Raw genomic sequence first — 27,020 nt, 5'->3', positions numbered from 1 at the left:
TTTTTCTTTCGGTCAAGCGTGGCAACAAGTAAGAACAAGAAGAGCAAGATTTATTTGTGGTGGACAGTTTGTGAACTTGAATGCCAAAAAAAAAGTCACAGTACCAGAACAAAGATTTTAACACTTTGAAACATCTTTATCGTTGTTTCGCTGAAAAGTGTATAGAGCCAAGAAATTTCCAGCCAAGTACCAGAGTATTAGTACACTATTGTCCCGTACCAATTGGACGGGCATAGTAAATGTGTGATCATGATCAAGGTTTTTTGTTATTTACAAGCTACAAGAGTACAAGAGAGATGACACGAGTCTAATGAGAAGTTTGTTTGTATAGTATTTGAGTATATTTTCGTTTGTTGTTTGTAGTCCTTGATGTACTCGTGCAACAAAAGGTTGAATGAAAACAGAAAGAAAACAATCCACAAAAATTTAAATAAAGTGGAAGCGACAGATGAATCAAACTGATACAAGATTACGAGACTAAGAATGCAGAATTCAGAATCGCGATGAGTAATTTGATTGACGAATTAAATTTACCCTACTTTGATGTTATGTGTTGAATGTTCAATTTTGAAGTAACAATTCGATAAACTTCCGATTTGTGATAAAAGATCAAAACGCTCAAACATTCAAACAACCTCATCAGGAAATCTCGTAATGATTCCAGAGAGAGAAGATTGTTCTCTTCCTTAGAACAAAGATCTGTTCGGGAATAAGGGAGAAGTAAGGTCGAGTAATCGGTTTACTTAGTATCGTTGAAGAATAATCATCCTTTGTTAAGGTGAATCTATTCGCTAGTTCGACGTACGAATGTGGATTTTCGATCGAGCCCGATCAAAGGCTTAACTGTGAAAACAGTGTCAAAAACCCGGGCCTATTTTGACTTGATTTTTCCTAGTATAAAAAAATTAATAAATGTTTTACATTTTTAATTTTTTTTAAGGGGGAGTGTGAGGTAGTGTTACCGTTGCGGCTATATGCTCTACTTTGCCCCTTAATCAGTCATGGGCAAATAGGAGGATTTGGCAAGCTTTACATTAAAATTAGGGTATCACAGATTAGAGAGTTTGTGTAGTCTTTAAATTAAATATTGTCAAGTAAATAAAAGTAAAATAAATATCACAAACAATATAAAATCAGAGCACAGCTAGGAATCATAACTATAAAACACACTGTTATTGCAAACCGCAGGAACAAAGTTTGTTAACACACTGTACAAACCTACATTGCGGGATTGCTACCAGAAAAGTACGAAGTAGTACTGTAAGGAGAGGACTAGAAGAAAAAGGGAATAAAGGGGCTAACAAGAAGCGAGAGAGTACTCTACTGAGGGTCAGCGTTGACTAGGAAGATCTTTTCCACATTGACCAGCCCGCTAGCAAGACCTTCAAACCAAAGAGCCAGCAAGTATCAGTGCCCTTGAACTTGTACAGTATTCAATAGTGGAAAACTATAACACGCAAGCAAAGATCGGCGATTCAGGTACAACTCGAGTGAAATCGATAGTGAAGCCCTCAAAGCTGCCCCAGTAGTACTCTAACCCCCCTTTCCCCTGTGTTCTCACCCGAAGGACCCAAGGTTTCCGCTCAAGAACCAGATCACGGTGACCGCGAACGATCGCCGTCAGCACGCCGAAGTGACGGACTCGATGCCGAAGGCTATCCGGCGAAAGTCCATCAAAAAACCGCCTGAAGACCCGGCACGTGACCACGTGGTCCCGGTCTAACCCACACCCAAGATGTCGGCCTGCAAGGCCGGAGATACCAGCGCCCCCCCCCCTCCTCGTGCGTGGCGTGGGCGTACCTGCGAAGAGCAGGCCAGATGCTCCAGAAACAAGTTCCGGACGCGGTCGAGGGCGATCGTGGACCTCCGGAGCAAGCCAGCCACGAGAGTGTCATCGGAGGTGACCAACAGCAGCAGATGTAGCAGCCAACCTGCCCCGCACAACACACACACATACACAGCGTGAGTCCAAGAAATACAGTGCTTAATTTAACTAAAATAGTACCTTGATTCCTTGAGCTTCGAGCCGACCCTTGAAAGAAAGAGCTCTTGCTTGACTAGCCCCGCCAGCGCGAAAAGAGGCCCTGAGCCCACCCCAGTCCGGCCGTGGCTCTAAGACCAACCGGCTGGGGCGTTGTCAGGGTCCTTCAGACCCAAGTATGGGGAAAGCCCGTAGTAACAAATATTCAAAATTAATAAATTAAAATATAAAAAAAATCACGATATGCGAAATACTTCTTAAACCTACATGTAGCAAACCATTTTTTGATCGATTCATTCTTAGTTAAGGCAGCGAATGACAAATATTGTTAAAGCTGCCTGAAATAAATTAACCACCACCACCATTCTTAGTTAAGGATTGTATGTTTTTCTAAAACAAACATGGCCGACGTATTGCCGACCGGGAATGAAACCCAACCTTAAGCAACCACTACCAGTCAGAAATCTTTTTCGTCATTCTTGCGGCCAACCTGCTCCAGTAAATCCCGATTGCTTTATCGCCCATCCTGCTCTCAAGAAAGCGTACGTGTGTACGTGTCTCTATGAACCAAAACAGTGTATTAGAAGACGGCGTTGTTTTGGACCGCCCCGAGTGCACGTGTACTTTGAGGACGCGTGCACTCGGCTCACACTTGACGTTGACCAAACCCGCGGGTAAGTTTAAGCGTTAGCTTAGTCACACGACACGCATTGCTTTCGCTATCGTTTGACTGGTATGGCGTGACGTTCCACGATAGCGAACAAAGTTCAGCTGCACTAGGAAGAGCGATACCTACCGATGGGCTGAGTTGGATTTGAGGGATGTGGTGTAAGGTATTGAAAGGGTTGTAGATTTATCTCTTAGAACATTCCTCGTTTTTATTGAGATCTGGATGCTTAAAATAACTCCTTAATCCTTTTGCACTTACTAGTTTACCGGCACGTTATCAGCGTTAGTACAATAAAGCGTGGCTGGCTGATAACGACTATAGGTAAGTAGTTCATAGGCTATCACTTCACGATCCGCAGGTTCGTTATTTACAGTAAATATCGGTAATAAACAGCGCTGTTACTACGGATCGTAGCCTGTACTTTGAACTCAACCTTGGCACGCTTAGCCTACTAAAGTAGGGATGCTAGCTAATTCCACGACGTGCTCCAGTTCCCACTCAACGCTATTCCGTTGCAGGACCAGGAGACGGGAACTGCGTAATGCAGCAGTGAACCCATATCAGCTGGGCAGTTCCTCCTCGCGTAGTATTCCATCGCGTACAGTAACACGTGGACCCCGTTACCGAGGCAGTGCATGATCCACAGCATCGTATTGCCCAAACCTTGGCTCATGTGAACCTTCACAAACATGAACGTCAATCCGCCAACCTCAAACTGGATCGCCATTACAGGATACAAGTTCCGAAACGCGGCCGTTATAACGACCTCGTGAAAAAACGCCGAAATCGTAAACACCAGCACGGTTCCCAGCCAGCGACGTTCCCGGAACACCAACTCGATCGACTCCCGGTACACGTACGTATGCAACCAATCGTGAACTATCCCGTTCCAACGGCGCATATACTGCGCAAAGGTGTGCGCATTCCACCAGTCATCGTAGAACTGTCGATCCCCGAAGCACATAACCTCCGCCACGGCATTGCTCCAGCAGTGTTGGACGCAGTAGAAGAACAGCAGCACCGACGTGAGTCCTGCCGCACTTGCACTGAAGAACGCCAATATGAACTGACCTCCGGATAGCTTCACCGCACCTAAACTACCAATCTGTCGGAACACCAACCATTCGTAGACCAAACTGAAGAACCAAACACAGCAAACAAACTCTTTCAGATGGCGGAAAACCACTGGCCATCGGATTCCACTGGTTCGTGGGTACTCATCACGATACACCAGCGTCGGTGCAAACAAAAAGTACGCAAACTGTCTGAAAGAAGCAACGCCAGTCGAGTTGTCCACAACTCGTGAAACGTTACTCCAAAAGAACGCATGGATCTTCATGACGAATCGTAGCATCTCCATCAACACCGCTACCGTAGCCGCCGGTGGCAGCTCCAGCCAAACAACGGAACAGGTCACCAGAACCAAGAAGCTACACTGGAACGTGAAAACCCCCAGATAGTACGCGTAATCACAAACCGCTCGCAAAACACCTGGAAGATATCGCAAATTAGTCTACAAACTGTCCGCTTGCACATCCCCGCCCGCCGGTAGACATGACTCACCGTGCTTGAGCCGCTTCCGATAGCAAGCCCATCCGATAAAGCAGGGATAAACGCAAAACGTTGCCGTCTGCATGGTGACCCACACGGCCAGCGAGAGGTGGGGCTTGGCGAATCCTGCTTGGAAAACTCCCAAACCCAGGTTCAGCGTGCCAAACTCGGCCAAATTGTAGAGCACGGTGAGCAGGATCGCCATGCAGAATATTCCCACAAAGAGTCGCCGGATTGATCTTATGTGAGGAACTTCGAGCAGTTCGGTGAGCAGGGACTCCCGACATGCAAACTCTTTCAGGCGTATCCTTTTAACGCAAGTATGTTCTGACTTGTGAGCTGCATCGTAGAACTCGGGTGAGATTCGTTCTGGAGTATTTTGAACTACGAATTTAAAACAATGTTATTATTTCCACAAACATTTAAATCGAGAAGTTTAAATTACCTCGTCTTCGAAAATCGGAATCAACGCCATCCTTATTAATACAATCCATTTCAATCTAAACTTCTAACAGACTTTTTACAAAACTGTCCGAACCGGTAGACGGTTACCTCCGGAATGAGTGCTGGGTTGCGTTTGGATAGCACATGTTATATCCCTATATTTTCGGCGAACATGAGGTTCCCCAAATTCCGCGAGGGGAAGTTTAGCTGTACCTCTTACCTAAAGAGATAACAGATTTATTCATTGGTTGTTGATGAGTCACCGAAATGGTAGACAAAGTTAATGCAGCGAACAAAACATTGTAACATAATATATTTTCATCTAAAATCTTTATCTTGAAGGATTTTTAAATCGATTTGATATCTTCTGCAAAACTGTAGATTATGATTAGGACTCCGGCCTCCAAAGAGTATATAAATTACACTTAAGTGCTAATAACTTTTGAGAAGTCGATATTTTAGGCTAATTTGAAAGATCGTTTAATTATCTAACTATAGATGGGTAGCATAATGGACCTGGACATCATTTTCATTGAAATATCTAAGATCCGGCCTCCAAAAAGTGTATAAATAATACTTAAGTGCTAATAACTTTTGATAGGGTTGTCAGATCCTCAATGTTTTATGCTTATTTGAAAGATCGTTCAATTATCTAACTATAGATGGGTTGCATAATGGCTCATTTAGGCTCATTTGAATGGTCTTTCAATTATCTATCTAACGATGGGTCGCATGATGGACCCGGACATAATTTTCATCCAATTGTCTTAAATCCGGCTTCCAAAAAGTGTATAAATAAAACTTAAGTGCTATTAACATTTGATAGGGTTGTCAGATCTACAATGTTTTGGGCTCGTGGGAAAGGTCTTTTCAATACCTTTCTAAAAATGTATAACAACAATCTTACAAAAACTACTCTTTTTACAATCTTTAGAAATGCCCGCAAAATTGAATGGAGGCTTGCATGGAAAATCTAATACAGTCCAAACTCGATTATCCGAAGGCCTTGGCAAAATTTCAGCTTATGTATGACCCCTAAACTACTCTGAAGTGATTTCGAATTTTTTAAACCAAGATGGCGGCCAAAATGGCGGTGATGAAATATTGAAAAAAGCATTTTGTATTTTAATAGGCAATCAACTATTTAAATTTGACTAAAAACGGGTTGCAGAACTCGAATTTGATGTAAAAAGTAAAAAAAAATGTAACCATAAAAAAAAATTATCGGATAATCGAGACTGGACTGTTATGCAAAATTAATTCATGGACAAAGTTTAATCTAAATCAAAAAAATACATAACGAAAACGTAGAGTTTTAATCTAAATGCTAATGATATATAATTATAAGCATAAGCATAGGTGCTACTCCGTTATTGACCAGGACCTCCAGAAGTTACATCCACGAGCCGTGGAAGATGAGTGGGTGCTATCTTTCCTCGCTTCGCAACTTCTCAAAGGCCCCTATCATGCTGATCAATATCGGCGCCGGCCACGACCAGTGGTAGGGTCACGGGGAAGTGGATGGGAATGTTAGTCCGATACTTGAGTGATAGAGACCGCCCAATCGACTGCTTCTCCGACAAAGTATCACATGAGTTTTGAGGGGTTAGTAGATGGGTATGAGGTCAGGATTCACGAGTGGCAGTGATGTGACCATGAGCATTTTGTTTATCGGTTGAAATTTTTTAAATCTTAGGCAGCCGGCTGCGGAAAGATAGATAATTGATTATTTAAAATAGTTTATTTTTATCGTACGCGTGCCAGCTGAGCAGTAGTGCTATGGGCTGGACTTATCAGTATATTTTTACTGTTTTTACCATTTAGATAACGCGAGCAAATTTCAAAAATAGTAAATAAATGACGCTTTACTCTTCATAAAATCGATAGTTTGATGAGTTAATACTAAAACTGAATGTTGGAATAAATTTTTACGATCATTTACGACGAAAATTATCGCGAGAAAACAGGACTGCGCGTCCCCAGAAGCACTGCACTTATGAAGGCATTATTCGATTATTATGACCAATCACCCCATGCACACAAACAGCGACACAAAAGAGACGAAAATTATCGCGAGAAAACAAAACTGCGCGTCCCCAGAAGCACTTCACTTATCTAAATGCTAATGATATATAATTATAAAAAAAAAACAGAATTTTCAATAGTCTGATGATTCATTTTGCGACAATTTTCATATCCACGGTTTTGATAATTCAAAATTTGATTATCTAAATTTCGACTATCCACAGATTGATTATCCAAAGTTCGATTGATTATCCAATGTTCGTTTAGTTATCCAATGTTAGACTATCCAAAGTTCGACTATCCAATGTTCGATAATCCAAAGTTTAATTATTCAAAGGTCCTGAAAAAAAAGTTCCGATAATTATTCAGAAATTCCATTTGAAAAGGGCACAAACAAACCGAAAAAAAGTTCTCCGATCGGGCTCAAAATTTTGGTGGGGGTTCCTTGGCCAAAATAATCGAAGCCCGATCGGAGAACTTTTTATTCGGGTTGTGCCCTTTTCAAATGGAATTGCTCTATAAATAATCAAAACATGAAACAAACCTTAGTTTTAGTTTTAGTTCTCTTAGGTGCATGTTGGGGTCATATTTGAGCTCAACGATCCAAATCAAGACATCGAACACAAATTGAATTCAATTATCCAAAGTAAAATGTTTGCACAGACTTCGAGTCAGAATTGAGACATTGTCATGAATACGATTCTTTACCACCAAGTCCCGCAAGGGTTCCCTGCGTATCGCTCTCACGAACACACAAGCCCGAACAGCTGTTGAACCGTTTCTCCACATCATCTTCACCATCCGCTGCTCCCGAAGCCGGTCCTCGTCGATTACTTGTTTACGCCGATACTTTCGCTTTCGACGCCGCGAAGACCGCTGAACACGCGAGACATCAACAGAGAGCGTCGCGAGACTCTCTTACTCTTTTGATGGTTGGAAGAGTCACTCTCCCGCGATATATCACTACGTCACCGCAAGAGCAGAACGTCATATCGGAACAAACGGTGACATATCTGTTCCAATGTACATCTAGGCTGACCAGCAAGCTGGGCGGACCGATGTAGTCGGTGAAGAGGCGTTCAACTAGGAAGAAGTGTGATAGCAGCTTGGACACGCACAACGCGCGCTCCGGAAGCTCGCCAAGTGGGATATATACGAAATCGATTCTGAGCAGCGCAAGCATTCGTATCGTGTCCGCCGTCGGGACAAGATGTGTCTACGGAGTTATCGTTGAGAGCTTTCTTCTAAAGTGACTGTGCAAAGGTGTTTAGTGTGAACAAAGTGTCTTGCCAGAGGTGTTTGCTCACTGTAGAGCGAAGAAGTGAGGATTCCTTGCATCGTAGTGAACCAACCAAGGAAGATACCGAAGTGAAAATGAATTCCAGCGAAAGGTAATAGCAGCGGTGGAAAACAGGAAAAACACGAAACTCGTCGAGGGTCAATGAACCGCACAGGATTCGAACCCTCGCTGGCGTTTAAGGATAAACATCCAGCAACGAATCCTGAGACCGAAATCTACGTCTTGCGTGAAAGTGGAAGGAAGACAGAACAACGTTCAACGAAATTGTGTTTGGGTGGCAATGACATAATTCCAGCAGCTCAGGCCAAACGGGTGGTGAAATTTAAACTCTCACAAATTAGGCAATCTGGAACGGAATGGACTGAGTGGACAGTGCGTGTGCGAAGAAGGTGGCCGCATACCAGGGATAATGGTGTCATGTGGAGGAAGAGTACCAAAATTGAAGATAAAATTGAAATAATTACAGATTTAAAAAAAGAGCAAGATTGTTTTTGACTTGTGTATCAAAATTGCAATATTTTATCAAATCACTTACTGGAAACCCTTTTTATATTTTGTGTTATGTTTAAACAAAATATTTTTTTGGAATGAATGCAACAAATGCAAAATTAGTTGTGAAAAAATGAACTTAGATTAGTAAATCTGCCAAAAAGAACAAAATTTTGAGACAAAATATCATTAAAAAATTTTGAACTAAAATACCAACTGGTTTAAAAAATGAAAAATTTATTGTGTGTTCTACAGTCATTGAGGAAATTAAAACGGACTCAAATAAAGCCAATAAGATGTATAAAAACTTATATTATTGTTAAAGAATATTTAAGTTTAAAATTTGCTGACAGCATTTTCAATTTGAACCGAAAGTAAATTTTCACAAAATAGTAGTTTATGCAACAAGTTGCAAAAAGAGGATTTTTTCAGCACGAGTCGTACATTTATCCAACGAGGTTCACCGAGTTGGATAAATACGACGAGTGTTGAAAAAATCAAGTTTTGCAACGAGTTCCATACAATATTTTTTGCAATTCCGAAAAACACCCATTGAGTGAAATTTTAAGTAAAATTTTCATGTATTTTTCCAATAAATTGTTTAAATAAAAAAAATGTTGAAAAGTTTTACTTTTCGAAACAAGTGCTGAAAAGTTCAACTTTTCAGCACTCATTTCAGTGCTGAAAAGTAGAACTTTTCAGCATTTATTTTGAAAAGTGTTGCTATTCGATTCTGTTATTTTTGGTAGGAAAAAGTAGGCCGTTTCATTTCTTCAGAAGGACAGGAAAAGTTGACAGTTTCACAGCGGAATTGCAAAAAATAAGATATAGAGTGACGAGTGGAAATTACAGGTTTTTCTCGGCAATTTCATAATTTCGCCACTGTAGGCCAAATTGATATTTTGGGATAAACCAAAAAAAGATCAATTTAAAAAAGACTTTTAATTATTTTTTTCATAATTCAAACCATTAATTTTTATTTTTTTGGGCAAACAGTATCACAAAATACATACAAGAGCCATTTTCTAAGATTTCGACCATCCCATATATATATATATATTTTTTTTTTGCATTTTTAAACTTGAATGACTCTTGTTGAATGACTTCCGTAATCCATAAAAAGTCATTTTGAATCATAGGGTGACAATGAAAAAAAATCGATCTCAGGGATACTCCCTGAATCGATTCCTTTAGCAAAAATAAGACACCGTGCAAATTTTGAGCGAAATCGGATAAGGTTTAAGGGTCGCTTTTATCGTCAAAGCTAGTGAAAAAATCTTGTCATTCAAAAACGTCTTCTTAAAAACGCTAATAACTCGTCAGGGTTAACTTGGATCGTTTTGCCGTCTTGGACAAAGTTGTAAGTCATAAAATTTTACTCAGAATATCAAACTCGACAATAATCCGACATATTAAACGCCACGTTTTGGTGAAATTTGAGTTTTTAGCTTTTCCCCATACATATTTACGGTTTTTCCCGTACAAACTTCAACAATAAAAAGTGATCCATATACTTAACTTTTTTTTACTTTTAGCAGTAAATATTTATTTAAAGCATTATATTTTTTATATCTCTTATTTGAAATAAAATGCCTTCTTTTTTGTTAGAGAATTGGGAAAACATCTTTGGCCATGCTATGATTTTTTGAAGAAACTGTGATTTAACAAAAAAAACGGAAAGGTCAAAATATTTCAAGTTTTTGTTCCCCGCCACCTTTCAAAATTGCCCTGAAAAATCAGAATGCAAAAAATATAAATATACAGCAATTCCATTTGAAAAGAGCCTAAACCGAAAAAAAGTTCTCCGATCGGGCTTAAAATTTTTCTGAGGGTTCCTTGGCCTAAATAATTAGACCCGTATTTTTTTGTTTACCCATTAGGGTGACCAACATCGTGCTAGGGTGGTTCAAAAAATGGCAATTTTCGTAATTTTTGGCAAAAACCACTTTTTTCAAAAAATAATATCTCCGCGTCATTTCATCCGATTTTAGCTGTCTTAGATGCAAAAGAAAGATGATTTTTTGGCTATTTGAGAAAAATAGTAAGAAGTTTTAAAATATTTTCAGACATAGGCCCTTTGGTCCAGACACGGTCAAAACGCCATTTTAAGTTTTCATACGACTTTTTCAAATGTTAAGCTAGATTTTTAGAAGTTCTTACTATTCTTCCTAAACAGCCAAACTCATCACCTTTCTGTTGCGTCTAAGACAGCTAAAATCGAATAAAATGACACGGAGATATGTTTTTTTGAAAAAAGGGGTTTTTGCAAAAAATGCCATTGTTTGAACCACCCACTGATATAGGCCACCCTAATGGCCAAACAAAAAAAAGGTTTAATTATTTTGGCCATGGAACCCCCAGAAAAATGTTGAGCCCGATCGGAGAACTTTTTTTCGGTTTAGGCTCTATTCAAATGGAATTGCTGTATAATTGAGTTAAATAGACATTTTCATTTAGAAAAAAAATAAATCGATAGAAAACTGTTCGTTAAACATTGCATAATGCTGATATTTTTACACATTTTAAAATTTAGGAGCGCAAAAAAATAGTCTAAGAAAAAAATATTTTCATAAATTTATTCAAAATAGGCCTAAAATCTTGGTGTATAAAGCTCTGATTAAAATGCAAAGTTATTTTTTTTTAATTCGGCAAAGTATTTCCATTAATTTATTTCAAAAAGTAACTTTAAAAAAAATATACGACCAGTTTTGAACTTTGTAGAATACCTTTCAGAACGTTTATACTGCATTTGATCACTTTTGAGCTTTCACTTTTATTTTAGACCACTTATCGAAAAAGACGTAAAACTTTAAAGCAAAATTATGTTTTTGTCAGTTCATTGACATTTTGGAAATTTTAGACAGTTTTTTTTAAATCCTCAAAATAAAAATTGTTTGCCTAGTGTCATAGTACAATGTGACCGCTTCTGCACAAAAGATAATGTAGGAAATCTCAAATAGCAATTTTGACTTTTAATTTTGAAGTTTTTCAGTGTATTTAAGGCTTCGTCATGCGTCATAAAAAGTTTTGAGACACTCGAAATTACGGTTAAATGTTGTGTTTAGTTGGATAGGATATAAGCTGTCTACTTTTTAAAAAAATGTTTGTGAATTTTTCATCGCTTTCTCTTTTTTTCATTAGGGTCTATTATTGATAGTGGCACTGTGCCTAAAACATTTATAACAAAATATGAGGGCGTATCAACATTTTTTTGAAAGTTTTGTTTAAATAAGCGCGTCTATATTGCTTAAGAAATGAAACAAAAATGAAAATTACCCTCACATTTTAACTTAAAACGGTAAATATTTTAGGTTTTAACTTTCGTAACGATTTTTTGCGAATCAAATTTACTTACTAGAGCCTAGAGCCGAAATTTACTTCCATCCTATCACGCTAACCTTATTGAAAACGATATCGTTGTGGCCTTGCCCCAAATACTCTATCACTATGTTGTTGTCTCCAGTCCGCCCTTTTCATTTCGGACCAATTACTTACTATAATAGGCCGGCGGATTAAATTACTGAACTGATAGCATATCGTCAACAACATGATTCAGGGGGTCATTATATGGATCGTTCAGTAAATAGTTAGGCTTTGTTTACGTAAAAACCAAAACGTGTGTTAGAATTCACGTCAGAAAATAAATAAAAGTTGAGCACGTTGAGCAAGTCATGTTATTTTTTTTTTTTTTTGCTATTTACTGGAATTATATAAACATTCACGTGTTGCACCTATTCTCTCAAACCTTTGAATGAATAAGTTCGATACAGTCAGAAAAAACGCTCAATCATCTATCGCTTGCATTCTTACAATTCAAAATTCCCCACCCCCACCAGCCCCCTCGACAAACCAAACAAATTGATGTACCTGAACGGTGGTGATAACAGTAACGCAACAACAACAACGACAGAGTTCGAAAATAGCACGAGACCTTTGCTGCGAAATGGTGATTGCAACCTGCCGGTCCAAACAGTGACTGCCGACAGTAGTCCCAGTAATCAGCTGATGACGGTGTACCTTAACGGAGGGATGGCGCCACAGGAAGTGGATAAGAAAATTGACGACGGTCCCAGCGGTCATGAAATCAACTCCAATGCCAGAGGCGTGTTCCACCAGGTGAGTGACGTGTGATGGAGGAGATGATATCGGTGACAATTTTAATTGTGGAGACAGTTGACGTGAATAGAAATTAGTTTATTTAGTTAGAGTGACTTCAACCAATACAATACATGTTCATTCATCACCGGTAGTAGATAAGTGTTTTGGGCAAACAGAGCTGTTACAATTTAAAAAAAACTAGCTTATTTTCATGTTTAAAAAAAAACATAAAATCCTTACTCGCCAAGCAAACGAAAATTTCCTCGAATTATCGATGTGAATCTATTTAGGGTAGAGTAGTCATCAATGAGACACGGGGAACAATGATAAAATGGCTCTCACAAGTCGTAGTTTCAACCAATCAGGCTCATATTTGGAGGAAAGGTGTGTCTACGGGATACACGTCTGCCATAATAGTGGGTTTGGTTATGGACGCCCCTCTAAAAAGTTATTCATAAATGTTTGATTCTGGGGTGTAAAAGTAAATTATGGACAAAAAATACTTTTTCGCTCGTAGGCTGCCATTTACACCAAAACTAATATTTCTTCAAATTTATTTCGACGTTCCATAGGGATTGAGTTGGGCTACAATGTCCTTTCATTAGATTTGACCAAAATTTAGAATATACCCAGAATCCAGGGCTGTCTCATTGTTCCCCACTCATGTTAGCCAATGGGTAACAATGAGACACTTTGATTTTTCTTCATTAAACATTTCAAAATCCATGTAAATCTTTCAAAACATGAATTGAAAGTGATTTTTGGCATATTTATAGAATCTTAACTTCATTTAACCAGACATACAAAGTTATTTGGTACAAATATATGGATTTTACAAAATTAAAATACTTTTTAGTATAACTTTTGTTAATTAAAGTTTCATGTTGGCAAAATTGCTCTAAAATGTTCAAGGCAAGTCACCTGTAATGGAACAATACAAAAACATGATGTTTTACTAGAAAAGTATTGACTTTCGTAGAGTGTCTCATTGTTCCCCAGCTGTCTCATTGTTCCTGATTAGTGCGTCTACAATGAGACAGTTGAATAACTCTGGCTGTAGATGTCGGATCGATCTCATATTTTGGTCAATGTTTGAACACACTAAAAGAAAGAAAATGCAACAAAAAGCTCATTAAAACATGCTGATGGAAAATTTAGAAAAATCGTTGAAAGTTGAAAACCAAAAGTGTCTCATTGATGACTACCCTACCCTACAACTGCTTTTTTTTTATTTTTAGTACTTTTTCATGGAGCTGGTCTCTACAGGTTACCACCATTTTCCCAAAATTTTGCAAAAAAATATGAAACCTGTCCTAAATGCCAATCAAAAAAGTTTGAGATGCGACATTGGGTCAAATAACGCTAAACTAATGCTCCAAAACAAAACAAGTTCCTATGTACTTCCAAAAAGAAGTTCTTTTCAGCACGGGTCGTACATTTATTTAACGCACTTAAGAGCGAGTTTTTCACCAATGTGTAACAGGTCGTATCGAGGTGCTCCGATTTGGTAAAACATTCAGCGTTTGTTTTTTCTATACATGAGATGAACTCATGCCAAATATGAGCCCTCTACGACAAAGGGAAGTGGGGTAAAAGGGGCATTGAAGTTTGAGTTCCGAAAAACATAAAAAATCTTAAAATTGCTCGCATTTCAGTAAAACTTCATCAATTCCAATTCTCTTTGATGGAGTAGTGCGGTGCCTGTGTGGACGCGCAGTCCTGTTTTTTCGTGTTATTTTCCGTCTCTTTTGTGTCGCTGTTCGAGTGCATGGGGTGATTGGTCACTATAATTAAATAATGGCATCAGTAGTGCGGTGCCTGTGTGGACGCGCAGTCCTGTTTTTTCGTGTTATTTTCCGTCTCTTTTGTGTCGCTGTTCGAGTGCATGGGGTGATTGGTCATTAAAATTAAATAATGGCATCAGTAGTGCGGTGCCTGTGTGGACGTGCAGTCCTGTTTTTTCGTGTTATTTTCCATCTCTTTTGTGTCGCTATTTGTGTACATGGGGTGATTGGATTTCTTCTGATTCGTGTTGTTTTCATCTTTTTTGTGTCGCTGTTTGTGTGCATGGGGTGATTGGTCTTCTTCTTCTTCTTTTTTCTTTATTTTTAGTTCGCGCGTTCGTTGGCCAATGAGTTTATTTTTGTTCTCTTTACATAGTTTTCGATAGAAACGATCCGAATTCTTTTTTCGAGACAAGCAAGTCGTATTGCTGGATTAAGTCCTTTCTATATCATCGATGATCGGAAGGCACGCCGACGAATATGTTTTAAGGCTTATGATATAAAATCATTTTAATGAATAAAGCCCTTCTTACATCACCGTTGATCGGAAGGCACGCCGACGAAGAATTTCTGGAGGATCGCGGTCGAATTAATACTATATTTAAAATTCTAGATAGCTATCTTTCGGATTCGATTGTGAGTAGCGGGACTTCGCGGTTACTATGCAACGTATTTTTGGAGTCTTTTTATATTTTAAATTTATAAGTCCTTCTTTTATCATCGTTGATAGGAAGGCACGCCGCCGGTTAAGTTCGTTTAAGTTATTGTTTTAATTTCATTACAATCGGTTACGTGGTGTCCTGTTTTCTTTTCGTTTATATTCGTTGATCGTAATAATTTATTCCAACTGGCAGCTTTAGTATTAACTCATCTACTATTTTTGACATTTGCTCGCGTTATCTTAATTGTACCAACAGTAAAAATATACTGATAAGTCCAGCCCATAGCACTACCGCTCGGTTGGCACGCGTTCGATTAAAACAAACTTTTTAAATAATCAATTATTTATCTTTCCGCAGCCGGCTGCCTAAGATTTAAAATTTCAACCGATAAACAAAATGCTCATGGTCACATCACTGCCACTCGTGAATCCTGACCTCATACCCATCTACTAACCCCCTCAAAACTCATGTGATACTTTGTCGGAGAAGCAGTCGATTGGGCGGTCTCTATCACTCAAGTATCGGACTAACATTCCCATCCACTTCCCCGTGACCCTACCATTGGTCGTGGCCGGCGCCGGTATTGATCAGCATGATAGGGGCCTTTGAGAAGTTGCGAAGCGAGGAAAGATAGCACCCACTTATCTTCCACGGCTCGTGGATGTAACTTCTGGAGGTCCTGGTCAATAACGGAGTAGCAACTGCGGGTGGGCACCTATGCTTATGCTTATCAATTCCAATTCTCTTTGATGCATTCGAAAGATCTTTTGAAGCAGTTGAAAATGTGCCATAGACATCCAGGATTGGTTCGACTTTTTCTCTTAGCTTTTGTAAATTACTGTCAAAAATGGATTTTTTTTAAACCTTAATATCTTTTTGCAACAGCCTCCAACACCCATACTCCCATAAGTCAAAAGTTAGGTAATTTCATGGACTATAAGTCTACGGTAATAACTTTTGATTTTTCTATAACAAATATTTTACAACGTTAGTTTTTCCCCTGTAAGCCGTCACACGGAGAAAAAAGAGTTCCCAAAATCGTGAACCAGCGTTCATGAAAATGGGAACCACGAACAAAGTGTTCAAATTTCATGGTACGTTTTTCAAAATCGTACCATGGGATTTGAACACTTTGTTCGAGGTTCCCATTTTCATGAACGCTTGTTCACGATTTTGGGAACTCTTTTTTCTCCGTGCATAGGTGCACTTTTTGGTCTCAATTTTATCATATTAGGAATCCTCAGACAATTTCACGTAAGTTAGAAGTATTGGAGTTGTAAATTTGATTGGAAAAATGCATTTTACACCTGCCCAGTTGTTTTGCAATCATTAGTTTCCAAAATACCTAAGTATTGACAAAAATTTTGCGGTGCTGTACATTGGAATTTCATAAAAATTCAAAATACTTTTAATCCAGCCCAAAAATGCTAAATAAACTTTGAAAAATATTTGCAACCTAAAAATGGCTATAACTCAAGTACTTTTTGATTGAAAATTTGATTTTACATCGAAAAATTAAGTTTATGAAAAAATCGGTATTGATTCAAATATTCATAACTCGATCAAAGATTTTATGCACAAAAATTTCTGAAAAAGTTGGCATTTTATGTCCCCTAAAACGTATCAGAAAATGAAAAAAAATTAAAAATAGGGTTTTTTTGGAAATCAAGTTTTAGTGACAAAAAGATAAATTAAAAATCACCAGTTTTTTTTACCGTGTATCTTTTTTTTTAGTGTAGTCCTTATCCAAACCTACCACTTTGCCGAAGACACCAAATCGATAAAAAAATCCTTCAAAAGATAATGATTTTTGAATTTTTATATATCATTTTTGTATGGACAGCTGCCAAATTTGTATGGAAAATTGTTTGGACAAACTAATGATGCAAAATGGCTTATTTGGGCATACCGAAGGCACCAAAAAGTATCAGCCAGATTAAAAACCAGAGAATTGCTCATTGAAGAAATACGAAGCAACTTTTTATTTATGCGTTACCACAGAAGAAATCAATTAATATTCCCCCAGTCACGTGTGTCGTTATAACAAACACCATTTGGTCCCAATTAATCAACATTCCCAGCAGCAGCGATGCACTTTCGATCCAATCAGCTGGTCGACTCCGTCTCGACACCGCCGCGTGGCAACAAATTGATCAACTCTCTGGATGCTGAATCAAAACAATCATATCCCAGTTATTGGTCTCCGTTCCCATTTAAAGCAATTAAATGTTTCTCCCTCTGGAGAAAAGGAACATTGGGGCGAAATGGAAAATAAAACTTAAATATTTTTTTTTTATTCCGAAAAACTTCTTGATAAGCTTTTTAATATTTAAGAAAAAAATGTTAAAAATTGATGAATTTCAACGGAATTGAGCCGAATTTGGTTACATATTTTTTAAGTTCAATTTCATGAAAATATTTTAACCCAACATCGTTTTGTCACTTTCCACAGATCCTGGTGACGGGTGCCGTGCTGCTCCTGGCCGCGGCATGCGGGATGCCAATCGGATACTCAGCGGTGCTGCTGCCCCAGCTCTACAACATGAGCGAACCGCTGGTCATCGACATCGAGATGGGCTCGTGGATCGGTGAGTACAACTCCGTGAGTGTCGGGGCAGTTTATCATTTTTAAACTGCTGGCATCGGTGGCGCCACTTTCTTAATGTCCCCATCCGTACAAAATGGCACATCTTACCTCCTCATAGCATAGTCAACTATCGTGCTGCGTTCGCAACAAGTCTGACCTAGGACACGGCCAGAGATGATATCAGTCTAATGAATTGAAAATGAAAACATTATTAATTTTAATGTGTACGACCGATGTCGCTGAAAAGTAGGTCAAATGCGACCACATGCCCAGAGAGGGACCACTTTTTAGCAGTGATCATAGGGAAAGAAAATCTGTTTTGGACCCTAGGAAAATATTTGAGAAATTATAGTTCTTCCAAGCAAAACAAAAAAAGTAAAAATTTTCAAGTTAACAATCTAAGACAACAAATTGTAAGGGTTAGGTTCCAAATACAGAGGATCCTACCATATTTAAGTGATAGCACTGACGTAAACATAAAACGATACGGCAGTTAAGCTTTTGGTGGAACCATCCTTGAACGAAACTAGGCATTTGAGGGTCACTCCGGATTCTTACATTAGGGTGATTCTGTCATCAATAAGTTTGAGCAATACAATTTAGAAGAGAACATCTTAGTGTTAAAATTATGTCCCAATTCTGAATATTAACCTAAAATTCGGAGAATTTTAAACATACTCCAATAACGTAGTAATCGCCCTAAGCACCCACACCACGAAACCCTCCTACAAACGCAGTTCTCCAAAATTGTCGAAAATTAAATGATTGTTCTTTTTCCGTCAGCTTTGCAGCTGGGCGATACCGTCTTGATAAGAATTTATACTAACGCACGGGCGGCGGTCAGACCCGGGAAGAATCCGGCCCCGTTAGTAAAACTTGTGCATTATAAATTAAGGTGAGCGCGATGTTTTCTGCTGCTGTTTGAAGCGGATTTTGCTGACGACAGCAGCAGCAACAACAACAATCTATGAGGATCATCAGGGTCAATATCACACCAAATTATGGATTGAGGTGACAAAGTTTTCCATACGTAGCCGGTTTGCGGGTCACGTACGCACGTTCTGTGAGGATCACAGAATTCAGGTAGACTTCCATTTTCGTTTGAGGCTGTACCGGTATGGAGTGCTGATTCGTCCTCTCCGATGTTTAAGGAATTTTAAAAGTATTTGAGCTTCTGGAATTCACAAAATGACATTTTTCAAAAAAAAAACTAAAAACTAAAAACTAAAAACTAAAAACTAAAAACTAAAAACTAAAAACTAAAAACTAAAAACTAAAAACTAAAAACTAAAAACTAAAAACTAAAAACTAAAAACTAAAAACTAAAAACTAAAAACTAAAAACTAAAAACTAAAAACTAAAAACTAAAAACTAAAAACTAAAAACTAAAAACTAAAAACTAAAAACTAAAAACTAAAAACTAAAAACTAAAAACTAAAAACTAAAAACTAAAAACTAAAAACTAAAAACTAAAAACTAAAAACTAAAAACTAAAAACTAAAAACTAAAACTAAAACTAAAAACTAAAAACTAAAACTAAAAACTAAAAACTAAAAACTAAAAACTAAAAACTAAAAACTAAAAACTCAAAACTCAAAACTAAAAACTAAAAACTAAAAACTAAAAACCAAAAACTCAAAACTAAAAACTAAAAACTCAAAACTAAAAACTAAAAACTAAAAACTAAAAACTAAAAACTAAAAACTAAAAACTAAAAACTAAAAACTAAAAACTAAAAACTAAAAACTAAAAACTAAAAACTAAAAACTAAAAACTAAAAACTAAAAACTAAAAACTAAAACTAAAAACTAAAAACTAAAAACTAAAAACTAAAAACTAAAAACTAAAACTAAAAACTAAAAACTAAAAACTAAAAACTAAAAACTAAAAACTAAAAACTAAAACTAAAAACTAAAAACTAAAAACTAAAAACTAAAAACTAAAAACTAAAAACTAAAAACTAAAAACTAAAAACTAAAAACTAAAAACTAAAAACTAAAAACTAAAAACTAAAAACTAAAAACTAAAAACTAAAAACTAAAAACTAAAAACTAAAAACTAAAAACTAAAAACTAAAAACTAAAAACTAAAAACTAAAACTAAAAACTAAAAACTAAAAACTAAAAACTAAAAACTAAAAACTAAAAACTAAAAACTAAAAACTAAAAACTAAAAACTAAAAACTAAAAACTAAAAACTAAAAACTAAAAACTTAAAACTAAAAACTAAAAACTAAAAACTAAAAGCTAAAAACTAAAACTAAAAACTAAAAACTAAAAACTAAAAACTAAAAACTAAAAACTAAAAACTAAAAACTAAAAACTAAAAACTAAAAACTAAAAACTAAAAACTAAAAACTAAAAACTAAAAACTAAAAACTAAAAACTAAAAACTAAAAACTAAAAACTAGAAACTAGAAACTAAAAACTAAACAACAGTATCCCTAATAGCATTTTTGCTTACCAATCCAAAGGACGGGGGATCGAGCACCGACTCGAGCGACTTTGAATTTTCGTTCATGTTCAGCGTTTCAAGATTAATATTTCCTATACTTTCTCGTTGGGAGCAGATGGGAATCGAACCCAGGACCATTCGCTTACGAAGCGAACACCGTAACCAGTCAGCCACGACCGCTTCCTATCAATAAACAAATTTATGGCTTTTCCCAAAATCCGCCCAAAAAAATTACAATAAAAGAATTGCTCTATTTGATTAAAAATAAACGTTATACAATATACTTTTCATAGTTTACAATCAATTCAACGAGATTTAAAAAAAAAATAATATTAAACAATATTTTATTTTGCCCCCTTTTTTTTTTTTTTTGATGAATTTAAAGTTGAATTGCTAAAATTTTACGTAGTGTCTAATTTCCATTTATTTAAAATTAGTTTAGGCAGTCACAAATTTTATTGAATTAGCAATAAGCTGAAATCAATTGAAAATGCATTCCCCTGCGTTTAGAATAATTTTCGGCATGTTTGAGTTTATTAAAAAAATTGAATTTCTTCTAAAACAAAAAATATCGTCAATTAAAAAAACCGTTATTTGGGAATTCATCATGGTAAAAAGAAAAATAGTGTACCATTTTTTGACAGTCACACGCAGAAAAATAAGGCATATTTGAATCAACCAAACGTTTTGTTAATTTGAAAATCAAGATTTTTGTTGAATCACCGCTAAACGTCAAAGCAACTTTTTCAAAACAACAAAATATTTTTGTGGAATTGAGAAAATCAAGGTTTGTTTCAACGCAAAATCGGCGTTGATTATATTCAACAAAAATTTTGTTGAATCAAACCTTGTACAGGCTGATTCTACAAAATATTTTTCTGCGTGCAACTTTGCTGGAGACACCAAATTGATCAGAAAATCCCTTCTCAAGATAAATATAGATTTTCGAATATTCACATACTTAAAATTGAGCCTTGTATGCAGGGTTGTTAAAATATCAAAATATCAGCTCTCAGCAACTACAATTATCCCGCCTGAATATTCATGCCTCAAATACAACTGCTCTTCTCTCTCCATTGAAACTCTCAGCGCCGAACATAGCCGAACACGTTTTCGTGCTTGCCCACTCGCGATTGACATTTTCCTTTTCTCTCTCATTCCCGCTTCCACGATCATGCTACCGCAACAGCGTTTAACCACAACAGCCGCCACAAAACCAATTTCGCAAACGCAGTTTGACGGGACGTCATGCGTGGTCGGATCCTAATCGCCATCTCGCGTTCTCTCATTGCAGTTTTTGGAGAGATTGAGAGACTCAGCGGTGAGAGCGCATAGTCGGGGTAAAGGGGAAGAGTGATAGAGAGAGAATGACATCGCTGGGAATCACGAGACACAAGAAGAGATCTCACAAGCTATAGTGACGGCCACTATACTCTCGGATATTTTTGGTGCAGAGATAATCTATTGATAGCTTTTTTATCACTCATTTGCAACACTGCTTGTATGCAAAAACTAATTATGCAAAATGGCTTCTAGTAACAAAGGGAATAAACAGACAAAGTTGCATCCAAATAAAAAAACAACATGAAAAATCTCTTTATGGGTACACAACAACCAAGGAAGGTGTTCTCTTCCTATTCAAAAAAAAAAGCTGATTGCAAAAATAGTCAAACTTTGTGGTAAATAACGTTGTAGACAGTCCTTTACGGGATGAATTAAAAATCGTATCGATAGTTCCCGTAGTTTTGAAGATACTAAAATGTCTGTAAAAAAATCTTGGTGCAAAAGCTCTGATTGATGTGCACCGTCGAAAAATTGCGAAAGTTTAGAGAATTACCCGATTTATTTATTTGTTTCGTGACCAAACTAAAAAAAACTACAAAATTATTTCTCAAAAAATCTTGAAACAATAACATATTGTTTAATATTTTCCTTTCTTCTTCCCCACCATTCTAGCCAGCGTCCACAGTTTGGCCACCCCGATCGGTTCGTTCGCTTCCGGTCCCATCATGGACCACTGGGGCCGCAAACCGGCCCTCCTCGCCGCGATCGTGCCCCTCTTCAGTGGGTGGATCTTTCTCGCGACCGCCTCGTCGCACTTCCTCATCCTGGTTGGACGAGTCGTCGCCGGTATTTCCGTCGGCCTGATCGCCGCCCCCGCGCAGGTAAGAGATAGAGTCATAAATTGTCTGTTATTTACTAGTTTGGACCGGTTCTTCTTGGATGTGCGCACCTTCTCGAAGATCACCGCATCTTCTTTTTTGCAAGTCAGGTTGATGCATGCTGCGCGGGTGTTTCCGTTGAATTTCCATAATTCGCAAACCATCTGCGTCTTCTCTTCGTCATCAAGTGCCAACGAACGACCTTGCCGGACAGTTATCCTACGACGACGACGACGTGACGCGCCACGACATAACGTCATGATTCGAAATCCGGACACTTAGTACCATATTATTTTTGTTATAGCTGGTAAAAAATCATGTAATAAGTTGGAAATGTAGAAATATCATCAGGATTTAGTATAAACAGTCAATTTTAAGAGAATGCATGCAAAATATGTCATTTCTAACAATTTTTCATCAAAATTTGAAAATTAAAAAGACTTGTTGTGCTTCGAATCCCGGACACTGTTAAAAGCTGATTCGAAATCCGGACACTTTTGCTTCGAATTCCGGACACTCGATTTTGCTTATGAATCGTACAAATTTGGACTGAAATGTTAGTGAATGGCATTCTTTAGGTCTCAAATAAGCTGTTAACATCGAAATAATCGATATTTTATATATAAATTTGCTAGAATTTAAGGAAATCAAAAACATAAATTTCTGTTTTGCCTTCCCGGTGCATCGGACGCCTGTGAAATATTTCAGTTGAAATGTTTCGCATTTTTGGTAAACTTATAATTTTATTTTATTCAATTGTATTGGCATTAACTACAGCGTTCAAACAAACTTTAAATGAAAGTTGATGTTAGAATTCATCAAATAACACAGTTTTGACATTCATAACGCGAACTTATATCCAAATAATTGATAAAACAAGTTGAAGTGTCCGGGTTTCGAAGCGTCCGGGAATTCGAATCATGACGTTAATCCATCGGCAATTTTCAAGATTCGAAAAGAAGCTGTGCGCGCCTTCCGTAACGGGATAAACGGTGCGCGTGGTGTGACGAGATCGTGCGCACTCAGTGGGGATGGCCAGGCAGTCTGAGATGGGAGTGACAGGTTCTAGAAGTGAACACTTCTTGAACACCCCACCCCGCAAAGGAGGGATGTGCAATCTGCCACGGTGGTGACCAATTATTTTGACAAAAGCGCCACATAAATCACGCAACAATGCGCAACGATAAACACCGACAGATCGCGCTTGAAACCAGGAACTAGACTTCAACAAATCTTAATTTGTTTGCGTGAACTGAACAAGACTGGAGAGATTTACTCGCGTTTGTTACATCCAACATCCAGGCAGATCGTTTGGCAGATCTGAACACTTTCTGTGTAGCCCTTTCAACAGATCGTATACAAACCCACGCACAATGTTCATCTGAGCTGCTGCTGGAACAGTCCAGCACAGAGCAAAGCCCATTACGCAGTCGTCCACTGCGAGTTATGGAAAGAGTGGCCGTGAACCTCACTCTTGATCGTGAATATGGAAATGTACGAAACTGAAACTGAAAAGTGGAGGCACGTTTTACGACGGACTGTGGACAAACCACTTCTTGCGGGGAAAGACTCAGCAGCAAAGGTGTGGGCATCAGCTGATTTCAATCGTGAAGATTGAAAATCGCATTTGAATTATCAAAGTCACTCACACCAGTACATGCACAGAGAGGAGCGAATGTAATGAAATACCAGCGCGACGGTTCCCAATCGTGAAGATTATTATTTCTTTCTTAGCAGTTTTCTGAGAAAACCAACCGGACCCTAAGATGACAGTTTTCGTGAGTTGCGCGTATTCACCGTCAGATGGCAAGTAGGCCTCGTCGGAGTCCGCCCATCAAATACGCAACTCAAAATTTGCATAGGAAACCTTGTTTTCGTGACGGCTTTTGCGGCACGCTCATTTCAATTGTTCTAGACTAATATTTGAACGTGGCGTATCTCTAAACAAGTTTTTAAAGAAAATGATTCCAGAATGCTTATTTGGTCGTTTTAAACCCAAATCAAGGCAAAAACTATATTTATTTTAACTATTCGCAATTTTCAAAAGTTTGGCTAGATAATATCGAAGGCCGCCATCTTAGGCCCACTGGGCCCACAAAACGGGGTACGCTCAGTTTGTATGGGAGCTGTCAACATGCTCCCGGGCTGGAGAAAACGAAAGAATCTTCGGCGAGTGACTGTAAACGAGGAATAGAGAAGTCATAATAGATAGGGAATGCTCTTGCTGGCAGTTATGAGATAAAAAAAAGAACCCACAATTATAGTGACGGTCGCCCTCGGATATTTTGGTGCAAGAATCATCAAATGATAGGTTTTTCTATCACTCATGCACGGAGAAAAAATAGTTCCCAAAATCTTGAACAAGCGTTCATGAAAATGGGAACCTCGAACAAAGTGTTCAAATCTCATGGTACGAAAAACGTACCATGAAATTTGAACACTTTGTTCGTGGTTCCCATTTTCATGAACGCTTGTTCACGATTTTGGGAACTCTTTTTTCTCCGTGTGGAGACGGGAAGAATGAAAGAGAGAATAATCAGTAGTGATTGGTGTGGTCGTGACAAACGTTACGAATTGTGTACCGGATTTGAGTGTTGGAAATGACAGGTTCTCCAATAATGAATTGCTTCGCTTGGAGACGGTGATTTTAGCAAATTACAGACTGGATTTCGCCATGTGATGTTGAGAACATAATCAATTGCACCTGAACCACCTCTCCCACCATGAACTGTTGATGCTCCACTTTTGTAAGAGGATAAGGGAAAATCTCCAAGGAATCCAAAAGTATGTTTCTCTTGTAGTATCGAATTAGTACTACCAATAAATTAATAACTAAACGATCATCTCAAACCTATTATACTTTCTATTCGATTTTGTATGAAGAGTTGCTGCAATTTTTTATCATGTTAGAAATTTTTGGTATTTGTTATGTCAACGTCATTGGTTTGTATGCCAAATCTTGCGACGAAGGTTGCTTTCTCAAGTTGATTCTTGATACCTTACTAACCTTCATCTGATGTTGTGTAAAAGATTCATTCTGGAAATTAAAAAAAAAGGAATTAAAACCCGAAAATTATCGTTGGAAAAATCGTAAACGAAAAAAAGTCTACGTGACACACGACTCCAAAAACCTCCAAATTGGACTCTGTCACAGTGATTTAGGCCAAGGTCAACCGTCCGTTAAACCTTCAAGTGCCCATCCACTCCGCAAATGAAACGCACGTGTCTCCGCACGGCCACTTTAAGGCAGCACCCAAAAAAAAAAAGAACCGGCTCAATCCAATCAACCGCACACTCAATAACTCTCTTCCGCTTCAAGATTGTTCCAAAAATAACGACCCTCTTGATGTAGTATTCTTGGACTTTACGGAAGTCGTGGAAGTTCCCCTCCAATCATGATATGCAAATTGATTAATCTCAGCTTCGTCTTTCTCTTTCGCTTTAGGTTCTCCTGGCCGAGATCGCCGAACCGCGACTTCGTGGACTGCTGATCGGTGCCCCGTTCGTGTCCTACTCGATGGGCATCCTGTTGGTGTACGCCCTCGGCAGTTACTTCCACTGGCGTCACGTGGCCTGGGCTGGCACCATCCTGCCGCTGTTCTCCTTCGTGGCCATCATGTTCATGCCGGAGACGCCGGTCTTCCTGGCTCGGAACAACCAGCTGAAGAAGGCCAGTCGAGCGCTCACCTGGCTGCGAGGTTGTCCGATCCAGGCGAAGCGCGAACTCCAACAGCTGGTCGATCGGTCCAAGACGGAGTCCGAAGAATCGGCGAATCAAAGCCTGTGGCAGACCCTGACGAAGGTGTCCCTCATAAAGCCGCTGATCATCATCAACGGGTTCCACATACTGCAGATCCTTTCCGGAACATACCTCGTTGTGTTCTACGCGGTAGACATCATCTCCGACATGGGCGGAAGTGACATCAACTCGCTGCAAGCGGCCGTCCTGACCGCTGCCGTTCGACTTGCGTTCACCTTCCTGTACTGCTTCCTCCTACTCATGATGCCCCGTCGAATGATGGTCATTGGCAGTGGCATCGGGTCCGGAATTAGCTGTCTGGCGATCGCCATCTTTATGTACATCCGTCTAGATTCCGTGCAAACCCCAATGGACACGTACATATCCGCCGTCTTCATCCTCATCTACATCGGAACCAACACCGGCTTCATGACCATGCCCGGAATCATGATCGGCGAGCTGCTCCCAGCCAAAATCCGCGGTCGCATCGCCGGAAACCTCTTCACCATCTTCAACCTGCTACTGTTCGGCGTCGCCAAGGGTTTCCTGTACGCGAAGCAGATCTTCAAAACGCAAGGCCTCTTTCTCATCTTCGGCATCGCCTCGTTCGGGGCTTCGCTGCTGCTGTACCTGATGCTGCCGGAGACGAAAGGCCGAACGTTGCATGACATCGAGGACTACTTCCAGCGGCCCAACTGGCTGTGGATCACCCGGAAGCGGACGGCCGAAGAGGAGCGACGGCCGAAAGGATCGGCGGAAGCGGAAGAGGGGGTACCGTTGAAGGCCGTCGTGAGGACGTAAGGTAAATTGTATGATAGATTGTACAGTACACGTAGAACTCTCTAAGTAAAATGTAATTTAGGGTAGACTAAGTTGTGTTATAGGAATAAGTTCAATGTATAATTTGTAGAATTACTCAAAAACCATACAATGTTGTAACTTGCCATACAAAAGCGTTTGGAAAATATTTGTAAAACAGTTTTTTGAGAAGGAATTTAAGGAATGATCAGTATCTTGCGCAAAGATTTATGAATAATAGTCACATTTTAGAAGAATACACACTTCTTATACTCA

At 38.5% G+C, this 27,020-nt stretch overlaps 2 protein-coding genes across 3 annotated transcripts; one reads left to right on the top strand and one right to left on the bottom strand.

Moving 5' to 3' along the window:
- The first annotated feature begins 2,540 nt into the window (after positions 1-2,540).
- Positions 2,541-27,020, top strand: LOC6034222 (facilitated trehalose transporter Tret1-2 homolog). Of its 2 annotated transcripts, none has more exons than XM_038253055.1 (5): positions 2,541-2,655; positions 12,297-12,576; positions 17,457-17,592; positions 22,002-22,210; positions 25,653-27,020. In XM_038253055.1, exons 2-5 carry the CDS (start codon positions 12,322-12,324, stop codon positions 26,745-26,747), a joined length of 1,695 nt encoding a protein of 564 aa, XP_038108983.1. In that variant the 5' UTR covers positions 2,541-2,655; positions 12,297-12,321; the 3' UTR covers positions 26,748-27,020. The 2 variants fall into 2 exon arrangements, with proteins under 2 accessions (XP_038108983.1, XP_038108982.1); XM_038253054.1 differs by lacking the exon at positions 2,541-2,655 and adding an exon at positions 7,654-8,062.
- On the bottom strand, positions 2,822-4,760 carry LOC6034223 (sterol O-acyltransferase 1). The gene is made up of 3 exons (XM_038253056.1): positions 4,648-4,760; positions 4,215-4,586; positions 2,822-4,142 (listed from the first exon to the last, which is right to left on the bottom strand). Exons 1-3 carry the CDS (start codon positions 4,694-4,696, stop codon positions 3,121-3,123), a joined length of 1,443 nt encoding a protein of 480 aa, XP_038108984.1. The 5' UTR covers positions 4,697-4,760; the 3' UTR covers positions 2,822-3,120.

The sequence above is a fragment of the Culex quinquefasciatus genome, chromosome 2 (assembly GCF_015732765.1).
Source record: "Culex quinquefasciatus strain JHB chromosome 2, VPISU_Cqui_1.0_pri_paternal, whole genome shotgun sequence".
Classification (NCBI taxonomy): Eukaryota; Metazoa; Arthropoda; class Insecta; order Diptera; family Culicidae; genus Culex; species Culex quinquefasciatus.
The sequence above is the reverse complement of the archived record's forward strand: the minus strand, read 5'-3'. Positions and strand labels throughout refer to the sequence as shown.

Coding starts and splice junctions, on each gene's coding strand:
- LOC6034222 (XM_038253054.1), top strand. Junction 17,593..22,001: donor CGAGATGGGCTCGTGGATCG/GTGAGTACAACT, acceptor CCACCATTCTAG/CCAGCGTCCACAGTTTGGCC. Junction 22,211..25,652: donor TGATCGCCGCCCCCGCGCAG/GTAAGAGATAGA, acceptor CTTTCGCTTTAG/GTTCTCCTGGCCGAGATCGC.
- LOC6034223 (XM_038253056.1), bottom strand. CDS start 4,696: ATGGATTGTATTAATAAGGATGGCGTTGATTCCGATTTTCGAAGACGA. Junction 4,587..4,647: donor TTCCGATTTTCGAAGACGAG/GTAATTTAAACT, acceptor TTAAATTCGTAG/TTCAAAATACTCCAGAACGA. Junction 4,143..4,214: donor TCGGAAGCGGCTCAAGCACG/GTGAGTCATGTC, acceptor GATATCTTCCAG/GTGTTTTGCGAGCGGTTTGT.